This window comes from Prionailurus viverrinus, chromosome B1 (genome assembly GCF_022837055.1).
Source record: "Prionailurus viverrinus isolate Anna chromosome B1, UM_Priviv_1.0, whole genome shotgun sequence".
NCBI classification, from domain to species: domain Eukaryota; kingdom Metazoa; phylum Chordata; class Mammalia; order Carnivora; family Felidae; genus Prionailurus; species Prionailurus viverrinus.
Window position 1 is genome coordinate 42,073,037 of NC_062564.1, and position 25,411 is coordinate 42,098,447.

The following is a 25,411-nucleotide window of genomic DNA, read 5'->3' on the forward strand; positions in this document are numbered from 1 at the left end:
TGCAGTATATGCTCCTTCGTGTCTGACTTCTTTACCAACATGTTATCGTTTTCAGATTCATTAATGTTGTTGCATAAATCAGGTTTTCTTTTTATTTTGTTTTTTGGTTTCTAGGTATTGTTTCATTGTGTAAATATATCATAATTTGCTTATCAATTCTTGTGTTAATGAACATTTAGATTGTTTTGAGGTTTTGGCTATTAGGGATAAAGCTGCTATAAGCATTCTTGTAAGTTTTTTTTCTTTTTTTTATACTAAGTTTTTGTGTCTCTGAGATAAGTGTGTAGTAGAATGTCTGAGACTTAGGGTAAATACCTGATTAACTTGGAAGAAACTCACAGTTTTCCCAAGTGGTTTTATCTTTTTTGCAATCTCCTCCAGAATGTATGAGAATTCCAGTTATTCTACATGGTCATTTACATTTGGTATTGTTGTTTTTTTCATGTTAGCATTTGTAGTGGGCATGAAAGAATTTTTAGTTGTTCTTTTGATTTTTGTTTCCCTGGTGACAAATGATGTTGAGCACCTTTTCATGGGCTTATTGATCATTTTTATATCATTTTTTATGACTAATCTGATCAATTATTTTTCCTTTGAAAAATTGGGTTATCTTTTTATTATTGACATGTACGTAGGAATTAATTACATCTTCTGGACAAAACTGTTGTATCAGATATAAATATTACAAATATTTTTTTCTTAGGATGTGGCTTATCTTTTATTTTCTTAATAGTGTCTTTTTATAGACAGAGGCTTTATTTTTTATAAAATCCAATTTATCATTTTTTTTATGTTGAATGTGTTTTGTTCCCTAAGAAATCTGTACCTATGCCAAGTTCATGAAGATATTCTCCTATAGTTTCCTAGAAGCTTTATAGTTTTAGCTTTTACATTTAAATTTATAATTAACCTTGATTTTAATGTGTGCTCTGAGGCATAGGTTGATGTTCATTTTTTGTTTCAGACATTTATCCAGTTGTTCTAGCACCATTTGTTGAAAAAGCTTTCTTTCCCCCTTTGAATTGACTTGACACCTTTATTGAAAATCAATGAAAGTGGTCAAAAGGTACAAACTTCCAGTTATAAAATAAATAAGTACTGGGGATGTAATGTACAACATGATGACTGTAGTTAACACTGCCATATGGTATATTTGAAAGTGGCTAAATGGGTAGATCCTAAAAATTCTCACAATAAGGAAAATATTATTTTCTTAAAAAAATTTTTTTAATCTATATGAGATGAAGGATGTTAACTAAACTTACTGTGGTAATCATTTCACAATATATGTATGTCAGTTCATAATGGGGTATATCTTAAACTTATGTAGTGCTGTATGTCAATTATATTTCAATAAAACTGGAAAAAATCAATTGACCCTATGTGTGTATATCCAATTCTGGAGTCTCTATTGTGTTCCGCTCATACACTTTTTCCATGCATATGCTAATGGAACACTGTTATGATTACATCAACTTTTGTAGTAAATCTTAAAATCCTTAAGTGAGAGTCCTGAAAATTTTCTTTTTTCAAGTTATTTTGGCCATTTAGTTACTTAAATTTCCACCAAATTTTATTTTTTTACATGGATTTTTTTTTACTTAAATTCTAGTTAACATACATATAGTGCAATGTTTGTGTCAGGAGTAGGATTCAGTGCTTCATCACTTATATATGATACCCAGTGCCTATCACAAGTGCCCTCCCTAATACCCATCACCCATCTAAACCCATCCCCCACACCTCACTCCATCAATCCTCAGTTTGTTCTTTATCACTAAGAGTCTCTTATGGTTTGTTTCCCTCTCTTCTCTTCCCCCATCCCTTCCCATGTGTTCATCTGTTTTACTTGTTAAATTACACATATGAGTGAAATCATATATTTGTCTTTTTCTGATTGACTTATTTTGCATAGCATAATTCACTCTAGCTCCATTCATATCATTGCAAATGGGAAGATTTCATTCTTTTTGATGGCTGAGTAATATCCCATTGTATATGTAAATACTGCATCTTCTTTATCCATTAATTAGTTGATGGACACTTGGGCTCTTTCTATAGTTTGGCTATTGTTGATAATGCTGCTATAATCATCAGGGAGCATGTACCCCTTCGAATCTATATTTTTGTATCCTTTGTGTAAATACCTGGTAGTACAATTGCTGGGTCATGGGGTAGTACTATTTTTAACTTTTTAAAGAACCTCCATAGTTTTCTCCAGAATGACTGCACCAGTTTGCATTCCTACCAGTAGTGCAAGAGGGTTCCCTTTTCTCTGCATCCTTGCCAACACCTGTTGTTTCTTGTGTTGTTCATTTTAGCCACTCTGACAGATGTGAGGTGGTATCTCATCGTGGTTTTGATTTGTATTTCCCTGATGATGAGTGATGTTGAGCATCTTTTCATGTCTTTTAGCCATCTGGATGTCTTCTTTGGAAAAGTGTCTGTTCATGTATTTTGCCCATTTCTTTACTGGATTATTTGTGTTCTTTTTTGGGTGTTGAGTTTGATAAGTTCTTTATAGATTTTGGATACTAAAATTTTTTTGTTTGTTGTTTTGTTTGTTGTTTTCCTCCCTGTGCGGAAGCTTTTTATCTTGATGAAATCCCACTAGTTCATTTTTGCTTTTGTTTCCCTTGCCTCCAGAGACTGTCTAGTAAGAAGTGGCTATGGCTGAAGTCAAAGGGGTTGCTGCCTGCATTCTCCTCTAGGATTTTGATGGTTTCCTTCTCACACTTAGGTCTTTTGTCCATTTTGAATTTACTTTTGTGTACGGTGTAAGAAAGTGGTCCGGTTTCATTCTGCATGTTGCTGTCCAGTTTTCTCAACAACATCTGTTGAAGAAGACTGTCTTTTTCCATTGGATAATATAGCTTGAAATCTGGAATCTTGATGCCTCCAATTTTGCTTTTCTTTTTCAAGATTGCTTTGGCTATTTGGAGTCTTTTGTGGTTCCATACAAATTTTAGGATTGTTTGTTCTAACTGTGAAAAATGCTGGTGGTATTATGATAGGGATTGTGCTATATATCCACACAGATTTTAGAACCCACTTGTCTATTTCTGTAAAAAGCCTGTTGGAATTCTGATCAAGTTTGCATTGAATCTATGGGAGAACTCATATCTTAACAGTAATGATTCTTTTAGTTCATGAATATGGTGTATTCTGTCACTATTTAGGTAGTTCTTAATTTCTCTCAATAATGTTTTGTAGTTCTCAGTCTTGTACAGCTTTTGTTAAATACCTTCCTAAGTGTTTTAAAATATGTTTGATACTGGAACGCTTGGGTGGCTCAGTTGGTTAAGCGTCCGACTTTGACTCAGGTCATGATCTCACAGCTTGTGAGTTTGAGCCCTACATCAGGCTCTGTGCTGACAGTTCAGAGCCTGGAGCCTGCCTCAGATTCTTTGTCTGCCTCTCTCTCTGCCCCTCCCCCGCTTACACTCTGTCTCTATCTCCCTCTCAAAAACAAACTTTAAAACAATTTTTTAAAAATATTTTTGATACTATTATAATGGTACTTTTAATTTTTATTTTCAACTGGCTTTGTGTATTGTGACCTTTCTAAAGTCACTTATTCTAGAGTTATTTTGTCAGTTCCTTAAGATCTTCTATATAAACAATCATATCTTCTATGAATAAGGACAATTCTACTTCTTCATTTCCAATCTGTAAGCCTTTCATTTTTCTTTCTTTCTTTTTTTTTTTTTTTTTTTTAACCACACTGCCTAGAATCTCTGGTGCAAGGTTATATACAAATGACAAGAGCAACATTCTTGTTTTTTTTTCTGATTTTAGGAAACTGTTCAATAGTTCACCATTTAATATAATTAGCTATAAGTTTTTGATAGATGCTCTTTATTAAATTAAGAAAGTTATTTTCTACTGTGCCAAGAATTTTGATCACTGATGGATATTAAAATTGTTAAGTGCTTATTTCTGTATCTATTAAGACTATATTATTTTCTCATTTTATTTGTGAATATACTGAATTATATTGTTTGATTTTTAAATGTTAAACTACTCTTATTTCTGGAATAAACAAACTTGGTTATGATGGAACTGATATATGTATATATGCACACATATATACACACACTTCTATATCTATAATGTGTTTCTGATTTGCTAATTTTTAACAGATTTTTGGGTCATATTCATAACAAATATTGGTTTGCCATTTTATTGTCTTTTAGAGTATGCAAACTTTTTTATTAGTGTTATGTTGGTTCAAACCAAGTATGGAAGTATTTCCTCCTCCCTGTTAACTAAAATAGTTTGTGTAATTTGATGTTATGCAATCATTTAATGTTTGATAGAATTATCCAAGGAACTTTCTGGGTCTAAATCTTTCTTTGTAGGAAAATTTTGGACAAGAAATTCAATCTCATTAATAGATAAATGGCTATCTTGATATTCTATTTCACTGTGTGTTAGTTTTGGTAAGTTGAATTTTTAAAGACATTTGTCTATTTAATATGCTTTGTCAGATTTTTTGGCATAAAATTGTTCATGATATTCTTTTATTATCCTTATAAAATGCCTATAGAATCTGTATTAATAACAATTATTTTATTTTTATAATTTAAGTTTCTTGTTTTAATGACCTCCATCAGGTTTGTTACAAGCTAATTTGTGCATTAATCCTTTCTAAAAAGCAGATTTGGGGTTTCTTTTTTTTTATAATTTGTTTCTATTTTCTTGATTTCTTCTCTATATTATTTCTTTTTTTTTTTCTACTTGGTTTTGGTTTAATTTTCTTGTATTTTTCTGGTTTCGTAGGATTTCAACTTTGACCATTGATTTTGGGCCTTTCTTCCTTTCTGATATAAAGCTATACATCTCCCTCTAAAAACTGATTGACTGATTCATATGCAGTATTATCGTTATCATTCAATTCAAAATATTTCCTAATTTCCATTTGGATTTATTCTTTGGTCACGGGTTATTTATAAGTATTTTAGTTATTTTTTATAAATATTACTATTACTTATTTGTTTCAATTATAATAAAAAACACTCTACAAAATATAATTATTTGAAATTTAGTACAATTTTTTAAAGGCTCAGCATATTCCCTATCTTAGTTTACTTTCTAGATACACTTGAAAAAATTGTGTATTCTGCAATTGTTGAGTGTAGTGTTCTATACATACCAATTAGTACAAAATCACTGATAGTTTTATTTAGATCTTTTAATTAACTTTACTGATTTCTTTTTTTTATTGCTTTATCAACTACTGAGAAAGGACTGTTAAAATCTATTATTATAGACTTGTCTATTTCTTCCTGTAGTTATACCAGTTCTTGTCTCACGTATCCATAAGCTTTATCATTATCTCAACTGCATGTAGAATTGTTAGATTCTCCCAGTGGATTTCTCCCTTTGTCGTTATAAAACATCCTTTTTATATCTAGTAATATTTCTTGTCTTGAAATCTACTTTGCCTAATATTAACATGTGCACCTCCACTTCCTATGCTTATTGCTTGCATGGTATGTCTTTTTCTATCTTTTTACTTTCAACATATAAGTATTTGAAGTATACCTCTAGAAGATAGTATATATTTAGATCTTGGTTTTTATCTACACTGACAATTTCTGCCTTTTGAATGTTTGGTCCATTTACATATAATATAATTATTGATATAATTGAATTTCACTATACCATTTGCTATTTTCAATTTTTTTCCATCTGTTTTCTATTTTCCTACACCTTTCCTGCCTTCTGAGTTAATAAAAAAATTTTTTTATTTTCCTTAATTTTTTCTATAGGGTCTTTAGCTTTATATCTTTTTATTTGTTTCTAGGGGATTATAATATGCATCTTTAAATGACCACTGTCTATTTAGAACTAATATTTACCATTCTGTGTAAAATATGATCTTTTAACAATAATATTCTGCCCCTATACATTCTTGTGCTACTGGTTTCATATATTATACACATATATACATTATAAACACCACAATTCGCAATACAACATTATGTTTTTTTTTAATTGTTTTCTGTCTTCAAATAAATTTAGATGAATAAACACCACAATTCACAATACAACATGATGGTTCCATTCCTAGTCCTCTCTTCTTGCTATTCATTCTCCTCCTTGATTAAATATTTAATCAGTTTTTCACATCACAGCCTAAATCTCATCTCTCTGGTTTCATTTCACACTTCTCAGAGAACTCTGTTGACCATTCTGTCCAAAATCACTCTTCTTCCCTGTTTCCCTCTCATTATCCTGTTTACATCCTGTGTGACACCTTCACAATCTTTAATTGTGTTTTATTAACTTACTTGTTTCTTGTCTTTTAACCTGACTAGCTCCATCAAAAAATTATTTTGTCTCTTTTATTCTCTCCTACAATCTTGGTATTCAGCAAAGTTGCTTGGCATTGTAATAAAGGTGCAATGATGTTTCTCTAATATAAAATGGATACAACTGAAGTTGCAGGGCATCTAAAGTCTGGCTTTGCTAGACTTGAAAAGACACATTGAGTATTCCCATACTGCTAAACACTCCAGGACCATCTGTTTTACACACTGTGCTAGGAATATAAATACAAAAGCGATGCATCTTCAAGAAGCTTTTCCAGACCCTCTGAGTTAGAAACCATCTCCTCCTCTATTCCCATCCATTCCACTCATCCTGACTGTGGTACTTTTTATGATTTACCTTGCACTATTGCTATTTGTATACATATCTTCTCTCTCCAACTGGACTGTCAGCTCCTTGCAGCAGTGACTATAGTTTCCAATACATATTGGCAATCCTATGGAAATAACTTTCAGGTATGCAAAGGTTTCAGGATACTCTTAATATGGTATTGTAGGGAAAATGAATTGAATAAGAAAGTTAGCATTTTTGTTTAATAAAATTCTCTAGTTTTCTGAGGAAAAAGAAGCTGTATAATTCCAAAGTAATTAGGATTTCAACTGAGCATTAATAAAGCCCTAAGTTCCCACCAAGGACACTGTGTAATGTGTGGGGGAGGACTCCTCTGCCCCTTCTCTGCCTTTGTTCTTGTTTATACCCAGTGCCTCTCTAGTTTATGCTTCCTGTAGTTTTACATCATAATAAAGTACCAGCTATTTCCTGCCCACACCTCTGTCGGAAGACAGAGCATGAGAATTGTAATGGAAAGCACAGATCAGAATATTTTTCGGATTTGTTGGTGATCTTTAAAATGCCCATTTTAAACATAAATATTTATGCCTGTTGCCAAGCTGAACCTCAATTTGTTATGAGGAGAACTTTGATTAGTCTGTAGTCTGAAGAGGACCCATGCAAATAGTAGTTACCATTTATTATGACAGCATTGGTGGAAAACTCAGGAGAGAGGAGAGCCTGATGCTGGTTTTCATATTCTGATTCCATACATAAAAGAAAGAATGGATCAGCCCTGGGTAAGCATTCAACCAGCTCACATGCTGGTTGTCATAACTTACAGTCTCTGGGTTTAGGGACTGCGGTCATCTTTCTTAGTCATGCACACCTGTGAAATGGAAAGTTGATGTAAGTACAGCTCTTCTTTATGGAAGCTTTATCGTTATTATTATTATTATTTTAAGACCCAGTATTGTTCTAACAAATTTAAGTGACCAAGGGGAGTATGAGTATAATGGGGCAGTACTTTTTAAAGTGTGTGTGTGTGTGTGTGTGTGTGTGCGCGTGGTGGGGGTTGGGTTACAGCTCTGACTTCTTATAGATTCCCAGGCCCAATCCAAAGATTATAGAGTCAGAATCTCTGGAATCTGTGCCTGGGAATCTGCTTTTGAGCACAACAGCTGGAGGATGCATACAGACTCAGAAGTTTGGGAGTCATTGCTTGAGGTAATAGAGTCCGCAGTTGTCTATTGCCTCTGAACTGTCAGCCTGTGTGCCTGGAAAGCTTTTAGTCCCTTAGAGTGCTTCCCAGGAAGATCCTAGAGATCTGTGGTTTTACTGTTTTTTTCCCATAACTGAATTGACTCTTACCTGAATCACAATTAGGTAAATCAGTGTCCAGTTATGTAATTAAACTGAAACAAAAACAATTTAGTCCTTACGTTGGCCAGTCTGGCTTATCATATGACATGACAGATAGGTTTCCCAGAAACATGCATGGGGACCCTAAGAATTTGAAAGTCTCCAGGAATTTCTGCTGTTTTTCATGTTACTAATGATATTGCAATATTCTGTCAGCAGGATTCAAGGGATGTTATCAGAGACCAACCTTATTCTTGCCCTCTGCTGCCTTTTCAAACCATCTCTGTGGGATTAATGCTTCCCTACTCCTTGGATAAAAAGTAGAATAAGCTTCATGAATTTTTTATACACTTTTAAGCTGGAAAGAGTTATTTACTCTCATTCCTAGATACATAAAAATTCTATGCCATTAATTGATATATCCAGGATAGAAAAATAATTAAAATTTTTTAATATTGATTCATTTATTTGTGTGATAGAGAAACAGAATGTGAGTGGCAGGGGCAGAGAGACAGGGAGACACAGAATCTGAAGCAGGCTCCAGGCTCTGAGATGTCAGCACAGATCCCAGTGCAGGGCTTGAACTCGTGAACCATGAGATCATGACCTGAGCTGAAGTCAGATGCTTAATGGACTGAGCCACCCAGCTACCCCTAGAAAAATAATTTTTAAATATCTCCAAATGTTCAGGTACCTGGGTGGCTCAGTCAGTTAAGTATCTGGCTCTTGGTTTCAGCTCAGGTCATGATCTCACGGTTCGTGAGTTTGGGCCCTACATTGGGCTCCATGCTGATAGTGCAGAGCCTGCTTTGGATTCTCTGTGTCTCTCATTCTCTGCCCCTCTGTTACTCGTGTTCACTCTCACTCTCAGAATAAATAAACTTTAAAATAAATAAATAAATAAATAAATATCTCCAAACTTTATTAAAAGTTACTTTTTCCCCCCTCTCTCAGCTCAGATTTTGCTTGGGCTGCCTATTTGCTGTGAAAAAAAGTTCAGTAGGGTCCTTTCTTTTTCTCTGCTCAGGGCCTTTGCTTGTCTTCTAGGGCTTTTGCTTTTATCCCTTTAGCTCAGAAGGCTGCCTCAGGTTCCTCCAGAGCGGAGGGAGGCAGGGTGTCAGGTTAGAAGGGGAAAGGGATTGAGGTGCCTGGGTGACTCAGTTGATTAAGTGTCCAGCTTCCGCTCAGGTCATGATCTCACCGTTTGTGGGTTAGAGCCCCACGTTGGGCTCTGAGCTGACAGCTCAGAGCCTGGAACCCGCCTCAGATTCGGTGTCTCCCTCTCTCTCTGCCCTTTCCCCGTTCATGCTCTGTCTCCCCCTGTCTTTCAAAAACTGAATAAAAGTTAAAAAAAAAATTAAAGAAGGGGAAAGGGATAAGAGTTGATTTGATAGATATGCATACAAAGCTGGTATAGATCCTGCCAGATCTGGCGGGGGCTGCAAACAGACTCTTCATTTCATGGAGCAATTTCTTGGCTTTCTCAGGAACTCAGCATTACTCGATATGGGCTAAGTATCTCCTCTGGGGACACTTTAAGCTCCAGGTTAGCCAGCTGAACACTCTTAACCTCTTTCTGATGAGGTCTTATTGCCCCCAACTCCAATATCCAAGACATCACCAAACTAGCCCCACTAATACCCAGTACACACATGGTCTGTGGGAAACTGACACATACCTTTTACTCTGACAAGCTGTGAGAATACAGGCCATGCCCAATCTTGCCACCTTTCTTGCTTTGCTATCAAGGTGGCTGGCTAACCAGCCACAGACTGTAGCATTTTGGATCTTGCAGGTGGTATAGAGTCTAGTACATGGCTTCTTGAGTGCAAGGAGGCACTTCTCAAGTTCTCTAGGGAGTTAGTTCCATTGAATTCTTTTCCCATAGGTTTGAGGTGAGAGAGAAGGACACCCCCAATTCACATGGATGAGGGTAAGTAAAACTTACAGTTCAATATGTCTCCTTTAGGAAATCCTCCACCTATCTCTTTCTTTCTTCTCCACCTCTTTTTCAGACTGGTGGTGGGTGGTCAGCTGGGGATTAGAAACTGGTTCTTGACTCTTTTCTTTGGATGTTTTGAAATGGGGTTCTCATACTTCACTTTAGTAATATGGGTGTAGGGCTTCAACTTAGGGCTTCATCTGGGACATTGGCAAAAAAAAGCGTTCCATTTTAACATCTCTTTGAAATCATAATAATAGCTAATTTATATTGATCACTTCTTATGTACCAGACACTCTTTCATACATGCTTTATCTCACTCTGTCTTTCCCAAAATCCTTTAAGGAAACAGAAATCCAGAGAGGTCAAATAATTCATGTAAACTCACCAGATTGCAGGTTACAAAATTCTGCTGACATTGTGCATTATTTTCCTTATAGAAAAATGGGAATGATTTTGTCTCTTAGAAAGAAAATGGTATGCATTCATCAGAAAAAAAAATTGCTACAGCTGTTTATAATTCTGGCTCTTTTGATAGTAAGACGTAGAATTTTGGAGAAAATTAGTAACTGTCACTTGGTAATCATTTTAATATATTTTATTCACCTAATTCTTAGAACATCCTTGTGATATGAATGGCTTTATCTCCATGTTGAGGCCAGGAAGACATTATGTGACTTCCTCTAGATCATACAACCAGGAATAATTGGAGCCAGGATTTAAACCCAAAATTTTAGATCCTGCCTTCAAGTTTGCTTTTCTCTCTACTCTGATGGGACATTATAGCAGAAGGAATATCTTTAATGTGGGTCTCTGAACTGTGGCAAATGTTTAAAGTTTTTTGGTTAAAGCTACATTCTAACATGTTTGACTCTAGATAAATCAATATTATAAAGAAGTCAAAGTTTTTGCTAACATCCTTGAAAGCAAAGAGCATCTTATTCATCTTAGAATCCCTACAGCCCAGTTCAAAGTTGATACTTTATTAATGAATGAATTGAATGAATTAAACTAATAAGCAAATTAATGAATACCTTTCTTTTAAACTCTTGAGTGGAATGTAAACTTTTATGTGAATTAGATTATCAGCATTCTCTTGGGTATTTACATTTTATAAGATGACCCTGGAAGAACTCAAATGAATGAGGTCTAAAGCTGAATTTCTGATTCTACCATTGGAATAGGGTTGAAAGAGTAAGTGAGACAGAGTTTTTCTCTGGAGTCTCAAATTTCATTGCAGAGAGAACAGGTTACCCTGTCTCCATGCCTTAAGGAAAAAGAATGCGTCCTTTGTTTGCGTCAAAATATGTCCAGAAACCTTGTATCTCAAGGAAGCATGTTCTAATAATTTTAGTTATCCAGAAATAGAGCAGCCTGCTTCTAACTTCTGCTAAGGGACGTGTTGGCTGGGCTCTGGAAGAATTGAAAGGTTGGTGTGGTAGACCAGATGGCCTCTAATACTCTGTCCTGAACTTTTAAAGATTCTGGGATGCATTCAGGTAGCTGATGGCAAGGACACAGCTAATCAAGTCTGTCTGTTGTCCACAGGTCTGAGGCGCAATTACAGATGTACCATCTGCAGTGTCTCTCTAAACTCCATAGAACAGTATCATGCCCATCTGAAAGGATCTAAACACCAGACCAAGTAGGTACTTTCATGCTCTCACTCTTCGGGCCTTTTGTGTATAATTTATAGTATGGTGAAAAAAGGCTAACATTTTACTTATTTCAAAATAAGTCAATAGAAACAGGATCTCTTTATCTTCAAATTTCCCTTGATATTTATGTTGAGGCCTCCAGGGTCTACCTAGCACAACTTAAAGAATGGCTTCTTCTTTTTTGGCACAAGTAATGACAGGCTTTTTTGTTTGCTTATTTTCATTCTTTAATTTTTTTAAGAGCAGCTCAGCATATTTTCACAAGCTTCAGGAAACTTTTAGAGATATACTAAGTGTTTCTAAATAAACAATTTTATCTGTGTTTGGAGGATGTGGCAGACTTCAGTGTTGTGAAGTCAAATTCTATGATTTTCTTCTACCACTTAACATTTCTAGATGAATATTGTTGATTAGTATAGAAACCCAACAAATCCCCTGCTATATTAAGTTATTCCCATGCATAGCTATTTTCCAATTAAATGGAAGCTCATTTCATTTTTCTCCCAAATTTCAGATAGCCAGAAAAGGCTATTGGGCATAATTTCACCTACATATTTCCCAGTACAAATATACTGTGCATCTTTTAAAAAACAGTGACATTAGCTTTGTAGGCATTTTTAAAGTAGCTGCCAGGACTGCTAATAAAATCTAATAAAATAGGGGGAAAAAGCAAAGAATATCTCAAAAATATGCAATTTTCCTGAGTGTAATTGTTTTAATTTCACTCCTATTCATTAGTAGAATTGTTTAACAAATTTAACTATATCAAGGCCTTGTGATTAATGAATGATTCATTCAACAAACATTTATTGAGCACCCACTATGTGTCAGATTTCAAAGTGTGCCCCGGGGAAGAAAAGATGAATCAAATTAGGCCTTCCTCTTGTGGAGCTCCCTGCCAGGCAGAGGAAACAGCCATGTGAACACAGGGATTATTCTCTAATACCAGGATGTGTACACCCAGAGCTTTGGGTACCCAAGAGGGAACAACCAGGCCAAGTTTGACAGGGACATTGGCGAAGAGCCTGGGCACATAAATGAGGTTGTGGTCTGATTTTACTCACCATCATAATAACCTCACTGCCCAGCACAGCACTTGACACATATGAAGGGCTTCATAAACATTTTGATCGAATGGATGTGTGATTTTAAAAGATGAGTGACAACTTTCCAGGCAGGGGCATGAGGAAAGTGCATTACAGTCAAGGACATTATTATTATTATTATTATTATTATTATTATTATTATTTTATTGTTTGCAAAGGTATCATAAAGATGTAGGTCACAGGGGTCTGGTGTTGGTGAGGAAATTTAAGCCTGGAGTTAGTTAGGACTCTCAGTATTCCCTCAATTGGCGCTGTCTCCTGAGTCAAATCTCCTTTCATGACTTGCTTTACTCTGATCTACCCCAGAGGGTTTTGTTGAGGTAATTCTTCAAAAAGACTGTCTCTGATTCGTGATGGAGTACCTAGGACACTTGTATTGATTACTGGACACCTCCCCCACTTCCCCTAACAGTTTACTCAGTGTGTCTCTAACTAGTATTTTGTGACAGGCACTGAATGCAGTCTTACCAACATGACATCTGATGGACACAAAGACACATTACAAGCAGCTGCAACAATAAATGATCATCTTTTAGAGGCATGAATTTATTGCTCTTAACAAATAAAAAGAAAATGGTAGACAATAGTGACTTTAAGTGGCACAAATTAGGTAAATAAATAATGCAAATAGTATCTCCAGCTCCAGGAATATCTCTATGTGTACCTATACAACTTCATGTGCCAGAAAGTGTGCTAGGCATTTCCACACCCATCATCTCATTTAATCCCCTTAACTACCTTCAGATAAATGTCATTAACCCATTATTTTACACAAGAAAGTTAAGACTCAGAGGGACCAAAGCATCACCTTGCCAAGAAATGACAGAACCAGGACTGAACCTAGTAGTGTCTGACTCAGGCTCACTGAACTACCACAGTGAGGACTGCCAATAGAGAGTACCAGGATGAACTTTGAAAAAGAGAGCATTCCTTTCCCAGTGGCTTTAATAAATAAATGTGACTTCAGAAGTGTACATCTCCTACCATGATTTCTTTCCAGTAAAAAAGACATTTGTCTCTACCTCAGAAGTACAAGGTTGTTCTTCTAAAGAGTGAAATGAGGGAAACATGAGGGGAATAATTGCAAAAACCCTGTCCTATGTGACTGTTTCATCTGCCCTTTTACCTAATTTGGATATTGCATGTGTGCATGTGTGTGTGTGTGCGCGCATGTGTGTTTACAAGACAGATTGTTCCATGAGTCTTTTGTAATCAATCCCCTTGTCAGGTTTGGTATCAAGTTGATGCTGACCTCACTAAACAAGGTGAGAGGTCTGCCCTCTGTTGCTAATCTCTGAATGAGTTTGTAGTGAACTGTTGTCACTTCTTACTTAAATATTAGGAAGAATTCATTAGGGAAACCATCTGGACCTGGAGATTATACTGTGAGAATGTTTTTATTGAAAATTTAATTTCTTCAATGAAGCCCTGTTCATATTTTCTATTTCTTCTTGTATCAGTTTTAATAAGTTATTTTTCAATGGCTTTGCCCTTATTATCTACATTTTTAAATGTATTGGTATAAAGTTGTTCATGGTATCTCCTGATTTTATTTTTAATGTCTGTGGGATATTTTTCATTCCTAATATTGTTTATTTGTCTCTTCTCTTTTAAATTTTTTTATAGTTTTGTTAAAAGTTTATCCATCTTTGAGTCTTTTTGAGGGATGAATGTTGGGATTTGTTGACTTTTTTTCTGAGTACAGCTCTTTTCTGCCATTAAAAAAAAGTGTTTTTCTTTCTAGTCCCTATGTATTTAATTTTCATTTTCCTCCATCAGATTCTTCATAGGAAAGTGTAGATCATCCATTTTCAAGTATTTCCTTTTCTCCTAAAATATGCATTTAAGGTTCTCAATATTCCTCAATAAACTGTTATAGCTATATTCCACAAGTTATTTTTTTTTGTATCCTAGAGGTTTTATATGTATTTTAATTATTATGTATTTCAACTTATTGTCTGACTTTTACTGTGATTTCTTCTTTTACTTATGGTTATATATAAGTGCTTTGCTTAAAATCTAACATGTGGGGAATTTTTCTATTTATATTTTGGAGGATTAATTTGTACTGGATTTCACTGGGGTCAGAGGACATACTCCAAATGATTTCAGTCTCCTGAAATTTGGATAGACTTGCTCTGTGCCCCAGGAAAATGTTCAATTTTGATAAAACTCCATGTTCCCTTGAAAAGAATGTGTCTTTTCCAGTAATTGAGTAAGTGGTTCTGTATATCAATTAGGTCAAGTTTATTAATCTTGTTTTTTAATCAATTTTTTTAATCTTCTGTGTTACTGATTTTTTGTCTGTTTTTATATCCATGAGAAATAGAGGTACTTAAAAAACTTCTGGCTAAAAATATGGATTTGTCTATGTGTCCTTTTAATTCTACTTCTTTGCTTTATATGTTTAAAGGTATATTATTAGATGCTTACAAATTTAAGAATTTCTAAAAATATTTATGGAATTGGCCCTTTTGTCATCATGAAATGTCCTTTGACTAGTAACACTGTTATTAGAGTACATTGACATCAGCTACCCCAATTCTTCAGAGCTTCCAAAGTTTTTCCTTTAAATTTTAGCCAGCTTTTGTTTTGTTCTCAGGTGGAAGGTTAGTATGATACCAATTACTCTCTCAGAACTGAAATTGGAAGTCAGCCAAATGGTTCTTAACGACTCTAATCTGACTGATTAAATCACCATAAATATTAAGGTGTCAGTAATTTTCAAGGACTTTTATTTATACTTTCAGTAATAACTTCTAGAGAGGTGTTCAGATGGGTTGTGTAGTGGAAAGAACACTGAATTTTGAGTCAGGGGATTTTATTTCAAGTGCCACTTCACCACTGAGTGACCAGGGGCAGTAACAAATGTCCTTTAGGCCTCCGTTACCTCATAGATAAGTGATTAGTGATGACAAGAACAGGAAAAGTACATGTCCACTTCCCATACCTTGCTCATGATCCTGGTATTCTTTCCTGCTGCTACTGAATTCAGCCTTAACATTCTCTCCCCAGTCAGCCTCTACTATTTTACTGGAGCTAGCAATGTCTTCCAAAATTATGTCCACCCAGAAGCTCAGAATGTGAACTTTTTGGTAAATAGGGTCTTTGCAGATGTAAACAGTTAAGAATCTCAAGATGAAATCATTCTGGTGTCTTTATGAGAGGAAGAAAGGGATATTGGGGCACACAGAGTAAAAGACCACGTGAAGACAGATGTAGAGATTAGGATTGTTTCTACCAGCCAAGAAAATCCAGAGCCAGCAGGGTGTGGAAGAGGCAAGGAGGGATTCTCCTCTAGAGCTTTTGGAAGAGGCCGCTGACACCTTGATTTCAGGCATATATTCTCTAGAGCTGAGGATATATTTCCATTGTTTGAAGCCACCCAGTTTGTGGTACTTTTTTTAGGGGAGCCCCAGGAAATGAATGCATTGTGAAACGTACTTGCCTTGTTCCACAAGTATCCTTTTAGTTATGTTTTCTAGGCATCTCCTTCTTCTGTCTATGCCAGTACTAACAGCAATGATGATGATGTACATGGTGAGGATGCCACCACTGTTAACTGGAGGAAACTTCTGCATAATTGGAGTATAACAACAAATTAAAACACTTTGAAAGTGTTATTATATATAATATGCACAGCATCCCTGTAATTGACCAGATGTTCACATCTCCATTTTATAGGTTAGAAAATTAAGAGTCTGAGAAGTGACTTGTCCAAGGCCCCAAAAATAATTGGTTGTCAGACCCAAAGGCAGAAGTCAGGGTATCGGCCATCATTACTATCACTGCTATAATAATACTTAAATAATACCATTATTAACATATTGCTCTTTCCTAGTAGTAAAGAGCCTTTTTGTTTTTTTGGCAAATGTCATAAACAGCAAAATGGCAGTCAAATTTTGCTCCATTATTAAATAACAAGAGAAATATTAAGTATCTAATGAGATTAAAGGTTTAGAAATGCAAATGATCACATTGACATATAAAGCAATTGCCTGTTAGTAGATTTTTCAGGCTTTCCAGGGGATATAGTCTGTCAATTAGTACCAATGAGTAGAATGAAATTTAAAGGCACATGGGTACATACCATAGACTAATGAACGTTTCCCCCATAATGTACTTAAATTTGAGTGTAGGGAACACTTCAATGCTAAGGACATTACATTACCTAGAAATAATGGATATAAAAGTTGTCATTACTTACTTCGATACTTCAGTTTGTTGAAAATGAGACACAAGTGTCTACGAGAATAAATCAGACTGACCAAAAGTGAGTAATAATTTCTAAATGTACTTCTTCCTTTGAGAAGAAACTTTAAATGGTGATATCCATTGCTTTTTCTACAGTTTTTCCCAACTAGTGTGAATCCTCCAAAGTCTTCATATCATTCATTTTTCCATTATATTCATTTATTTCTTTTTTTTAATTTTTTTCAACGTTTTTTATTTATTTTTGAGACAAAGAAAGACAGAGCATGAACGGGGGAGGGGCAGAGAGAGAAGGAGACACAGAATCGGAAACAGGCTCCAGGCTCCGAGCCATCAGCCCAGAGCCTGATGCGGGGCTCAAACTCCCGGACCGCGAGATTGTGACCTGGCTGAAGTCGGACGCTTAACCGACTGCGCCACCCAGGCGCCCCTATATTCATTTATTTCTTAAATGATTGAATGGATATTTAGCCTAATTTTCAGAGCTGGAATGTATTCATTTGTTTTAGATACCTTGGAATTCAGTTCTTACGTTTAGGGTAGCAGTTAGTTATCTGAGGAGTATACAATAATAAATAAGATAGTTTTGCAAAGAAACCAACCATCAATAACTGTCTGTACTTTTAGGGGTGCCTGGGTGGCTCAGCAGTTAAGCCTCTGACTCCTGGTTTTGGCTCAAGTCATAATCTCACAGTTCGTGAGTTCAAACCCCACATCAGGCTGTGTGCTGACAGCGAGGAGCCGGCTTGGAATCTGTCTCCCTCTCTCTCTGCCCCTCCCTGGCTTGCTCTCTCTTTCTCTCTCTCTCTTAAAAAATAAATAAACATTAAAAAAAATTTTAAAAGAACCATCTGTACTTTTAATAAAATAAAAGTAGTTTAAAGCCCCAAGAAATATTTGGAAGCAAACAAACCAACGAGGAAGAAATCAATGCATGGACGTCTTCAAAGTCTAAAGATCTAGATATTTTTGGTGGAATTTTCAATATGGTTTACTGGCATATCCAAGAACTTAAAGAATCAAAAGAGTTGGGACTTTGGTATTGTGCAATATTTTTTCAACAGAAAAGGTTTTTTGGTTTGTTTTGTTTTCTGAAAAACAGAATATATATATCATCAGTGACATTCTGAGATAAGCAGGGCATAAGATAGGCTTTAAAATAGAGCTGCCTTTCTTGAAGAGCATTAGGTTATTTCTCTTCAGCTGATACTTTGTAAATTGCTCAGAAAGTCTTGAAATAAAGGGTGAAATCTAGAACCCCAGGCAACAGCATTTTGACTCTGGCTGTGCAAAATGGCTTTTCTAGAAGTAGGCTTACAGACTGTCGCCAAGTCTTTCTAGCCAAGGGGAATCCTAGGTGCTGTAAATAGGGTGCCTGCTGTAGGCATGAGACACAAGGATGTGGCAGGGCCTGTAGGTCAGAGGGCGTTCTCTATTTAGCTCTGTTTTTAATAGGCAAACATTCAAGTCCACTACTGTCAAGAGCCCCCGCTTCTTTGAGAAAGGCCGCTGATGAAGCAGAGTTCAACTTCTCAAAGGAAAAACAGCCTGTAGAGAGAATTCCAGAGAAGCCAGAGCAAAGCTATACATCTCTCTATATATAGCACCAATGCACAGGCAATCCTAACAGCTCTATTTTTCCAAGTCTCACTTGCATGCTTTTGCTAAATATGCCATACCTAGGGATACATTATAATCATAGTATGTGACTAGATTAGGCCTTTGCAGGCTTGAGAAGAACTAAATGGGGAGCACTTTCATTCTTTAATATTACTTCCAGAATTACCAATGGCACCTAATATTCTTTAGCTCACTCATTTACTACCCCCCCTTTTTTTTTGGGGGGGGGGAGCTGGTAATCATTATTTTGTCTTGCTTGAAATTTGCATGAGTCATGGCTGTCTCCAGAGTAGTTGTGAACTGATGATTTAATGTCTCAGATTTAACTGTGGACCACATTGAACACCTTTCATGTTCTTTGTTATGCTAGTCACCCAGGACCAGTTACCAAGGCTTGGTTCTGAAGAGTGCATCTGCATCAAGGAAAAGAAATGGCAGGAGGGTTGTGGATGCCCACAGGTTTGGCATAGGAGGCACATGTCAGCACCACTTCTCACACCCTGTGCAGCTTTTCAGAGCAAAAAATAATTTTTTAAACCAGTCTGTTAAGACTCAACTTACACACAACAAGATAGGTCACTTTTAGCAGTACAGTGGGATGGTGTCCACCATGTCACTAGCAGCTCAATCAACGTACAGAACATTTTCATAACCACCAAAAGTTCTCTTGGACCCCCTTTTCAGCTCATACCCCAACCCCTGCACCTCCAGCCAAACACTGATTTCTGTCCCCTTAGCTTAGTTTGACTGTCCTGGAACTTAATGGGATAATATTATAGGTATCCTTTTCGGTCTGGTTTCTTTGCCTCAGCTCAATATGATGGTTTGGAGATTCATTCACTTTATTCCATGAGTCAGTAGTTCTTTCTTTCTCCATGTGGTTTCCAACTAATTGTGTCCCCTCACTGAGCTTCATTCAGCGTCTTCATCGAAACATGAGGGGGCTAGAAAATGGGGTAGTCAAAGTCTGTGTTATTTCTAACATTCTCTAATTTTATGACTTTGAGGCTTACCTTCTTTAACTCTTTAATATTTTTCAGCTGGATAAAGATTGACTGTAAACATAATTCTTCCTTAGTGTTTACTTCTCTGCTGTTAGGTGGCCCAGAAGCTGACCAGTCCTTTAAGCATTAGTCCTGTGAGAGGAGAGGTATCCTAGAGGCCTGTCCTTAAACAAAAGGCAAAGGGGCTTTTCAAGTGCTTATGATTTGGGGCAAAAGGAGTAGAGTTGGTTGTGTAAAAGGTAAAGAAGTTTATTTTTAACTTTATTCCAAGCTATGAATACAGAACCTAATGTTGGTGCCTTCTTAAGCACACAGGAATAGGTAGGAGGGAATTGGGAGGGTTTTAAGGTAGACTTTGGCCCCTCACCTGAGCAGGTCAGGCCTCTGGACTTGCACTCTTTCTGGGTTTTCTGTAAGTTACCATAAGCACTTCTCTCACATTTCACCAGAGTTCATTAAAAATGAGGGTATGTCCATTTGTAAACTATTTTTAGCTGCCATTGACTTTTAGTCCAATCAGACTTGAGTAGAATATTGAGCTTTGCCAACATTTGTCTAATCTCTTAAAGGTTATTCTGGAACATGAAATGCCAGGGAATTGAATTAAACGAATGAAAGATCTCACTTCATTTAGGTCAGTTTTGTTGGGGAAATGGGGAGAGGAGATGAGATGGAAATGGAAATCTGCCTGTGGTCTCCTTACTGAGTTCAAGTTCTCTATCACCTCTCTGAAGGGTGGAAGAGAAGATTGAGTAGGGTCCATTTGGCTCTGTTTTCCATAGTGTGGATGGGGTAGTGGTGAATGATTGGACAATCAGCCCCTCACCACATTTAATTCAATCCCATGACCAAAATCTATCAAACATCTACTACGTGTAGGGCATTAAACAGGCCTTAAGGATAACAGAAGGAGATGCAGAGATAATTATACCTCTCTACACGTTTATAATGTAGAGAAGATGCAAAAAGTAGTCAAGTAATTACAATTAAGATCAACATAGTATATGGTAAGTTCAAGAAGTACAAAATACTGGGGCACCTGGGTGGCTCAGTCAGTTGAGCATCTATTTCGGCTCAGGTGATGACCTCATAGCTCGTGAGTTTGAGCCCCGCGTCAGGGTCTGTGCTGACAGCTCAGAGCCTGGAGCCTGCTTCAGATTTTGTGTCTCCCTCTCTCTCTGCCCCAACCAACTCACATTCTGTTTCTGTCTCTCTCAAAAATAAATAAACATTAAAAAAAAAAAAAAAGAAGTACAAAATGTTGCTGAAATTCAGAGGAAGAAATAATTGCATCTGGTTGGGGATCATTGGAAAAGACTATTGTAAAGTGAGTGCAGTAAAATGGTTTGGGAATGAAAATGTCTGGTTTAATCCTTACTCTACCATCTACTAACTGTATGACCTTGAGCATGTTACTTAAAGGACTCTCTGTGACTTCGTTTCCACATTAGGAAAATATAGCAGGTTATTTACAAAACTTAAAACTGATTAGAGTGGGAATTAAGTTTTAAGAACAACAAAAACAATAATAGCAAAAAATACTCAAGTGTGTAGACAATACTTGGCATGAAGCTTTTTCTCAATAGGTGTTAATTATCATTTTATAGTAATGAAATTGCATTTGAAATATACCTCGAAGATGAGGTAGCTGGATGTTGAGGTAACATTTAATACTTCTGTTCCAGGTACTTCTTCTGCAAGACTGTCCCAGAATTCTTAACAGCAAACTCTAGTTTCTTGCCCAAAGTTGGGGCTTCTGGACTCACACACAAGCTCAGGTCTACTCAGTGTTTAGAACCCAACTGACCTTAATCAGACAATTAGATAAAAAGAATGATCTGAGAGAGGCCTTCAAAGAATGTCCTCATTTTGAGTTTCTTGCAGTCATTTGCTTTCTACCTGCTCCAAGTCCTCATTTTATACAACATTTCAAGCTTGATATTCAATCTTCCAACACCAGAAAGAACATTTTCTGCACATTTCCAGTTACATGTGGTCTCTAAACCCCAGCTCCTACTCAGGCTTTCTGCTTTATCCAGCTCTCTGATAACCAGTTGCATTTTGTCAAACATCTGTTATTAACACATTTTTCTCCAAAGACCATGGATTATAAACATTGAAAATAAATAAAATAAATTGAACGATCCTCCTGGCTGAATTTCCTAAAATCGTTGTCCTAATATTCTTTGAGACTCTCTGGATAGAGTATCTTTACCATTTTGATTAGAGGGGTTTATTTTTTTTTTCCCATTTGCATTTTTTATTTTGCCATTTAAAAAGAGTATTTGTATTCTTTTTTCTCAAACACCTACAGCTCATACTAGAATCTGGCTAATCTCAACATTAATTGATTAAATCCAGCTTTGAGTCACGGTGTTTGATAAATGCCTAAATCTTCCAAAATTGGAAGGGTTTTCTCAAAAAAACAAATGAACTCTGTGTATAAGGGTGACATCTTTTTAAGTGTTGGCCACTATTATTTAAGTTATAACTTAATGATAAACATTTTGAAGATATTTTGTTTCTTTTCTTTGAGTTAATATTATCTGGACCATTCTATATTGTGCTAAGAATAGCCAGATATAGCCAGAATCTGGACCTCAGTCAGAATATAAATTTACATAACCATCATTAGAGTCATATATATCTGCCACTCTTAATAGTCTTTAACAACAAATAGAAAATGCATGGTTTTCTATAGCTTTTAGGGTCACAGAAAAATCTTAGTCCATTTCATGCTGAGTAGTCAAATACAAATCAAAATCTATAAAGCTAGCTTTCAGAAATGTTGGTGATATTTCAAGCTCAGGACACAAGTAGTTCAAAGCTCTACCCACAGCCTCTGGTGCTATTATCGTCTCCAGAGATATATGTCTTTTCTCTTCCTTATTTAAGTGCCCTTTCTTCTAAAGACACCTAATAGGCTAACATGTGCACTTTACTCTTTTTGAATTCTAAAACCATAACCACCGAACTTATTTCTGTTCTAACAAAAAGATCATATAATAACTTTTAAGTAGATGAGTTTCAGACCTCTAATTTTGTTTCCCTGACAATGGATAAAGTTGAAATAATGGATTTCGTTTTCTAACATCTTTTCGGCACTAAGTAAGATAAACTTACTAATAAGTAAGATTTTCATGGTCAGACAACTTACTAAATTAGAATCTATGTCCCTGAGTGTCTATATCAGAAAAGGACACCTTAAGTGTCTGCCATAGATGGGGTTAGCTTTAACATGGCTCATTTTAAATCCAGCTTTGGACCAACATAATTCTTACTCGGGGCAGCTGTGAGTTGGGGGTTCTTCAGATTTCTCAGCAGCCTCCATACTTGGAAGGTTTGGAAGTCAACTATACAGGTTTCAATTTCTTCATCTTGGAACAGATGTCATAATTGTGTTATTCCATATTAACTAAGGGCCTGAAGATAAAAGTGTGCCTCGCATGGAAAGGATAGACCAGGTAAAATGTAATCAGAGATGCTCACTATAGCCAGGAAATTTAGTAGCCAATATCTATTGTTCCCCTTTAAAAAAGTGACAGGAAAGAGGTCAGGCTCTCTCACACCAGTATGTCAGGAAAACATCAGTACAAGGAAAAGATATGTCCGTGCTTTGCAGTGTATGTATACATTGAAGAGGCATCTTTCATTTAAAATTTAACTCTCAAGAAACCCAGTAGCAGGTACCTAATTAGTCAACCTTCTAGAACATGCAAGTGTTATTTCTATAGTGAATCTAAAGAGTTCATTTCTGTGGATTGAATTGGTTCACTCATGATCTGGAGATTTTCAGTATTATGACACGTTGGTGAAAGAACACCAGAACATTCACTGACTGGGTCAAGGGTTTAACAAATAAGTGACCTACTATGTGATGGATTCTAAGTCACATAGTACAAAATAACAAATTAATAACTTACATTTCCTGTCTTTAAAGTGATAATGTAATTTTTTAAATGTTCAAGTGACTCAGTCGGTAAATGACCGACTCTTGGTTGTGGCTCAGGTTTGTGACTTCAAACTGTGCTGGCAACACAGAGCCTACTTGAGATATTCTCTCTCTCTCTCTCTCTCTCTCTCTCTGGCTCTCTCTCTTTGCCCCTCCCCACCTTGCACTGTCTCTGTCTTTCTCAAAATAAATAAATGCCTAAACCCCAAAGCTCTGTGATTCTAGAGAGATCCCTTGACTCTTGAGTCCATTGAAATTGCAGGAGAGGACACTGGTGCCTCCACTCCATGATGAACGTTGGGGAGCTCTCCAAACAGCTGGCAGTGAAGGGAGCTGGGTGACTGGGCACAACATGGACCATGCCTCCCAGAACAATGTAGGTTTTAAGTGCAGGTTTTAGTGCCCAAGGTAGCCTGGAAGCCTGAGTTATGAAGGGAAGAAAGAAGGCAGGTGCAGGAGACATGAGGGATGTTAGGTATAAACAGGATGAGTTACCAAGAAGTGCTTGTTGTTTTGTTGTATGGACTTGTTGTAAGGCCTTACCCCCCAAACTACTTTCTTCTCTCAAAACTTCACATTTTATGGGTTCTTTTTTTTTTTTGAAGAGCCCTCATTACTTATTTATGGTGAATTAAATCTTGTAACACCTAATAGGATATTTTCAATGCTATTAAGTGAGGGAAGAAACCAGGAATGAAAATTAAGTTAAGAATAAATGACATCTGTGATCAAAGAATGATGATTAGAGACATTTATCTGTCCAACTTCTGTTAGAAACCACTCTAATTATTCTTTCTCCCTTCATGCTCATAACACTTTCTCTAGTGTATGGTTCTAGGAAATGATAGCAAATGATTAGCTCCTATAAGATATTGCGCAGATAAAAGAGTAAGACTGAGTCGGATTTTCATAACAAGAACTGCTTCATTGTTTGAAGGCAGATTTTTTTTTTTTTTACTCTTCATGTGGGTAATTTTTCTTTTAACCTAGAAGTAGGATTATTCCTGGATATTTTGATTAAATTATCTCATCCTGGGCCCACAATGGATGTACAATAATTAATAGTCTTTCTCTTCTCAACCGTTTAATTAGAGTTGAGGCCAGCATAGGATTTGAATGACTAAAGTCAATGAATATCATGAATATCATTCCACAATATTCTCTGCTAATTATGAGTAATTTCTTCATTCGCAGGGGAGAATGTGACAGGCTGTAACACCGGGCCTGCCTTCTGATGTGATTTCAGGGAGTTGTTTTCTTCTCTCACAGTGATACCCTTTCCCCCATACACACATGCTAGCTAATGGCCAAATTATATTTTTCCACAGGAAAAAAGTTATTTTGTCTCCTTTCCTATAAAAGTCCCAGGGATAATGGCACAAAGGGATGTATAAATAACAAATGTCAGAATCTTACCTGTGAGAAGTTTAGATGGGAGGGGACTGAGATAGAAATATAAAGGGCATCATTGAGTCGGGTAGAGAAGGCAGAGGGAGGAGATGAGACTGGCAAGAACAAACTTGGCCTATTTGGTCCAGGGTCAGGCAAGCTTGAAGAGATAATATTTGCTCCTTATACTCTTGACTTATAGAAAGACAAGTGGGAAATATAACACTGAATGAGTTAAATATTTTTTCTATGCAAACATGTTTCTAGATTCCCTTACCATCATACTTTTGTCTGTTATGATTTCTTTGGTTTCTCTAGCTTAGTGCTCGTAAAGCAAAGATTTCAACTATTTTGGAAAAAACACAGATGTACTGACCTCACGACTCACCCATTTTTATCCCTTTGAAAGAGAGGGAATAAGTATCTCCTTTATCATTTTTAGTCAGAGAGAGGTGGCTAGATAGCAGATATGTGAGAGAGTCGGAGTAGCCTGGTATGAGAGAGTGGGGAACTCCTCTGTCAGCCATTGAGTGTAAGGCCAATGGCTTCCCTGTGGATAG

General features: G+C 36.3%; 1 protein-coding gene across 1 annotated transcript in view; it reads left to right on the forward strand.

Annotated features, from left to right (window-relative positions):
- The window catches only part of ZMAT4 (zinc finger matrin-type 4), a 347,902-nt gene that overhangs the window by 288,472 nt on the left and 34,019 nt on the right, over positions 1 to 25,411 (forward strand). The window contains exon 6 of the mRNA XM_047856658.1: positions 11,459 to 11,555. Coding sequence (XP_047712614.1) covers positions 11,459 to 11,555 — 97 coding nt within the window. The remainder of the gene's footprint in view (positions 1 to 11,458; positions 11,556 to 25,411) is intronic.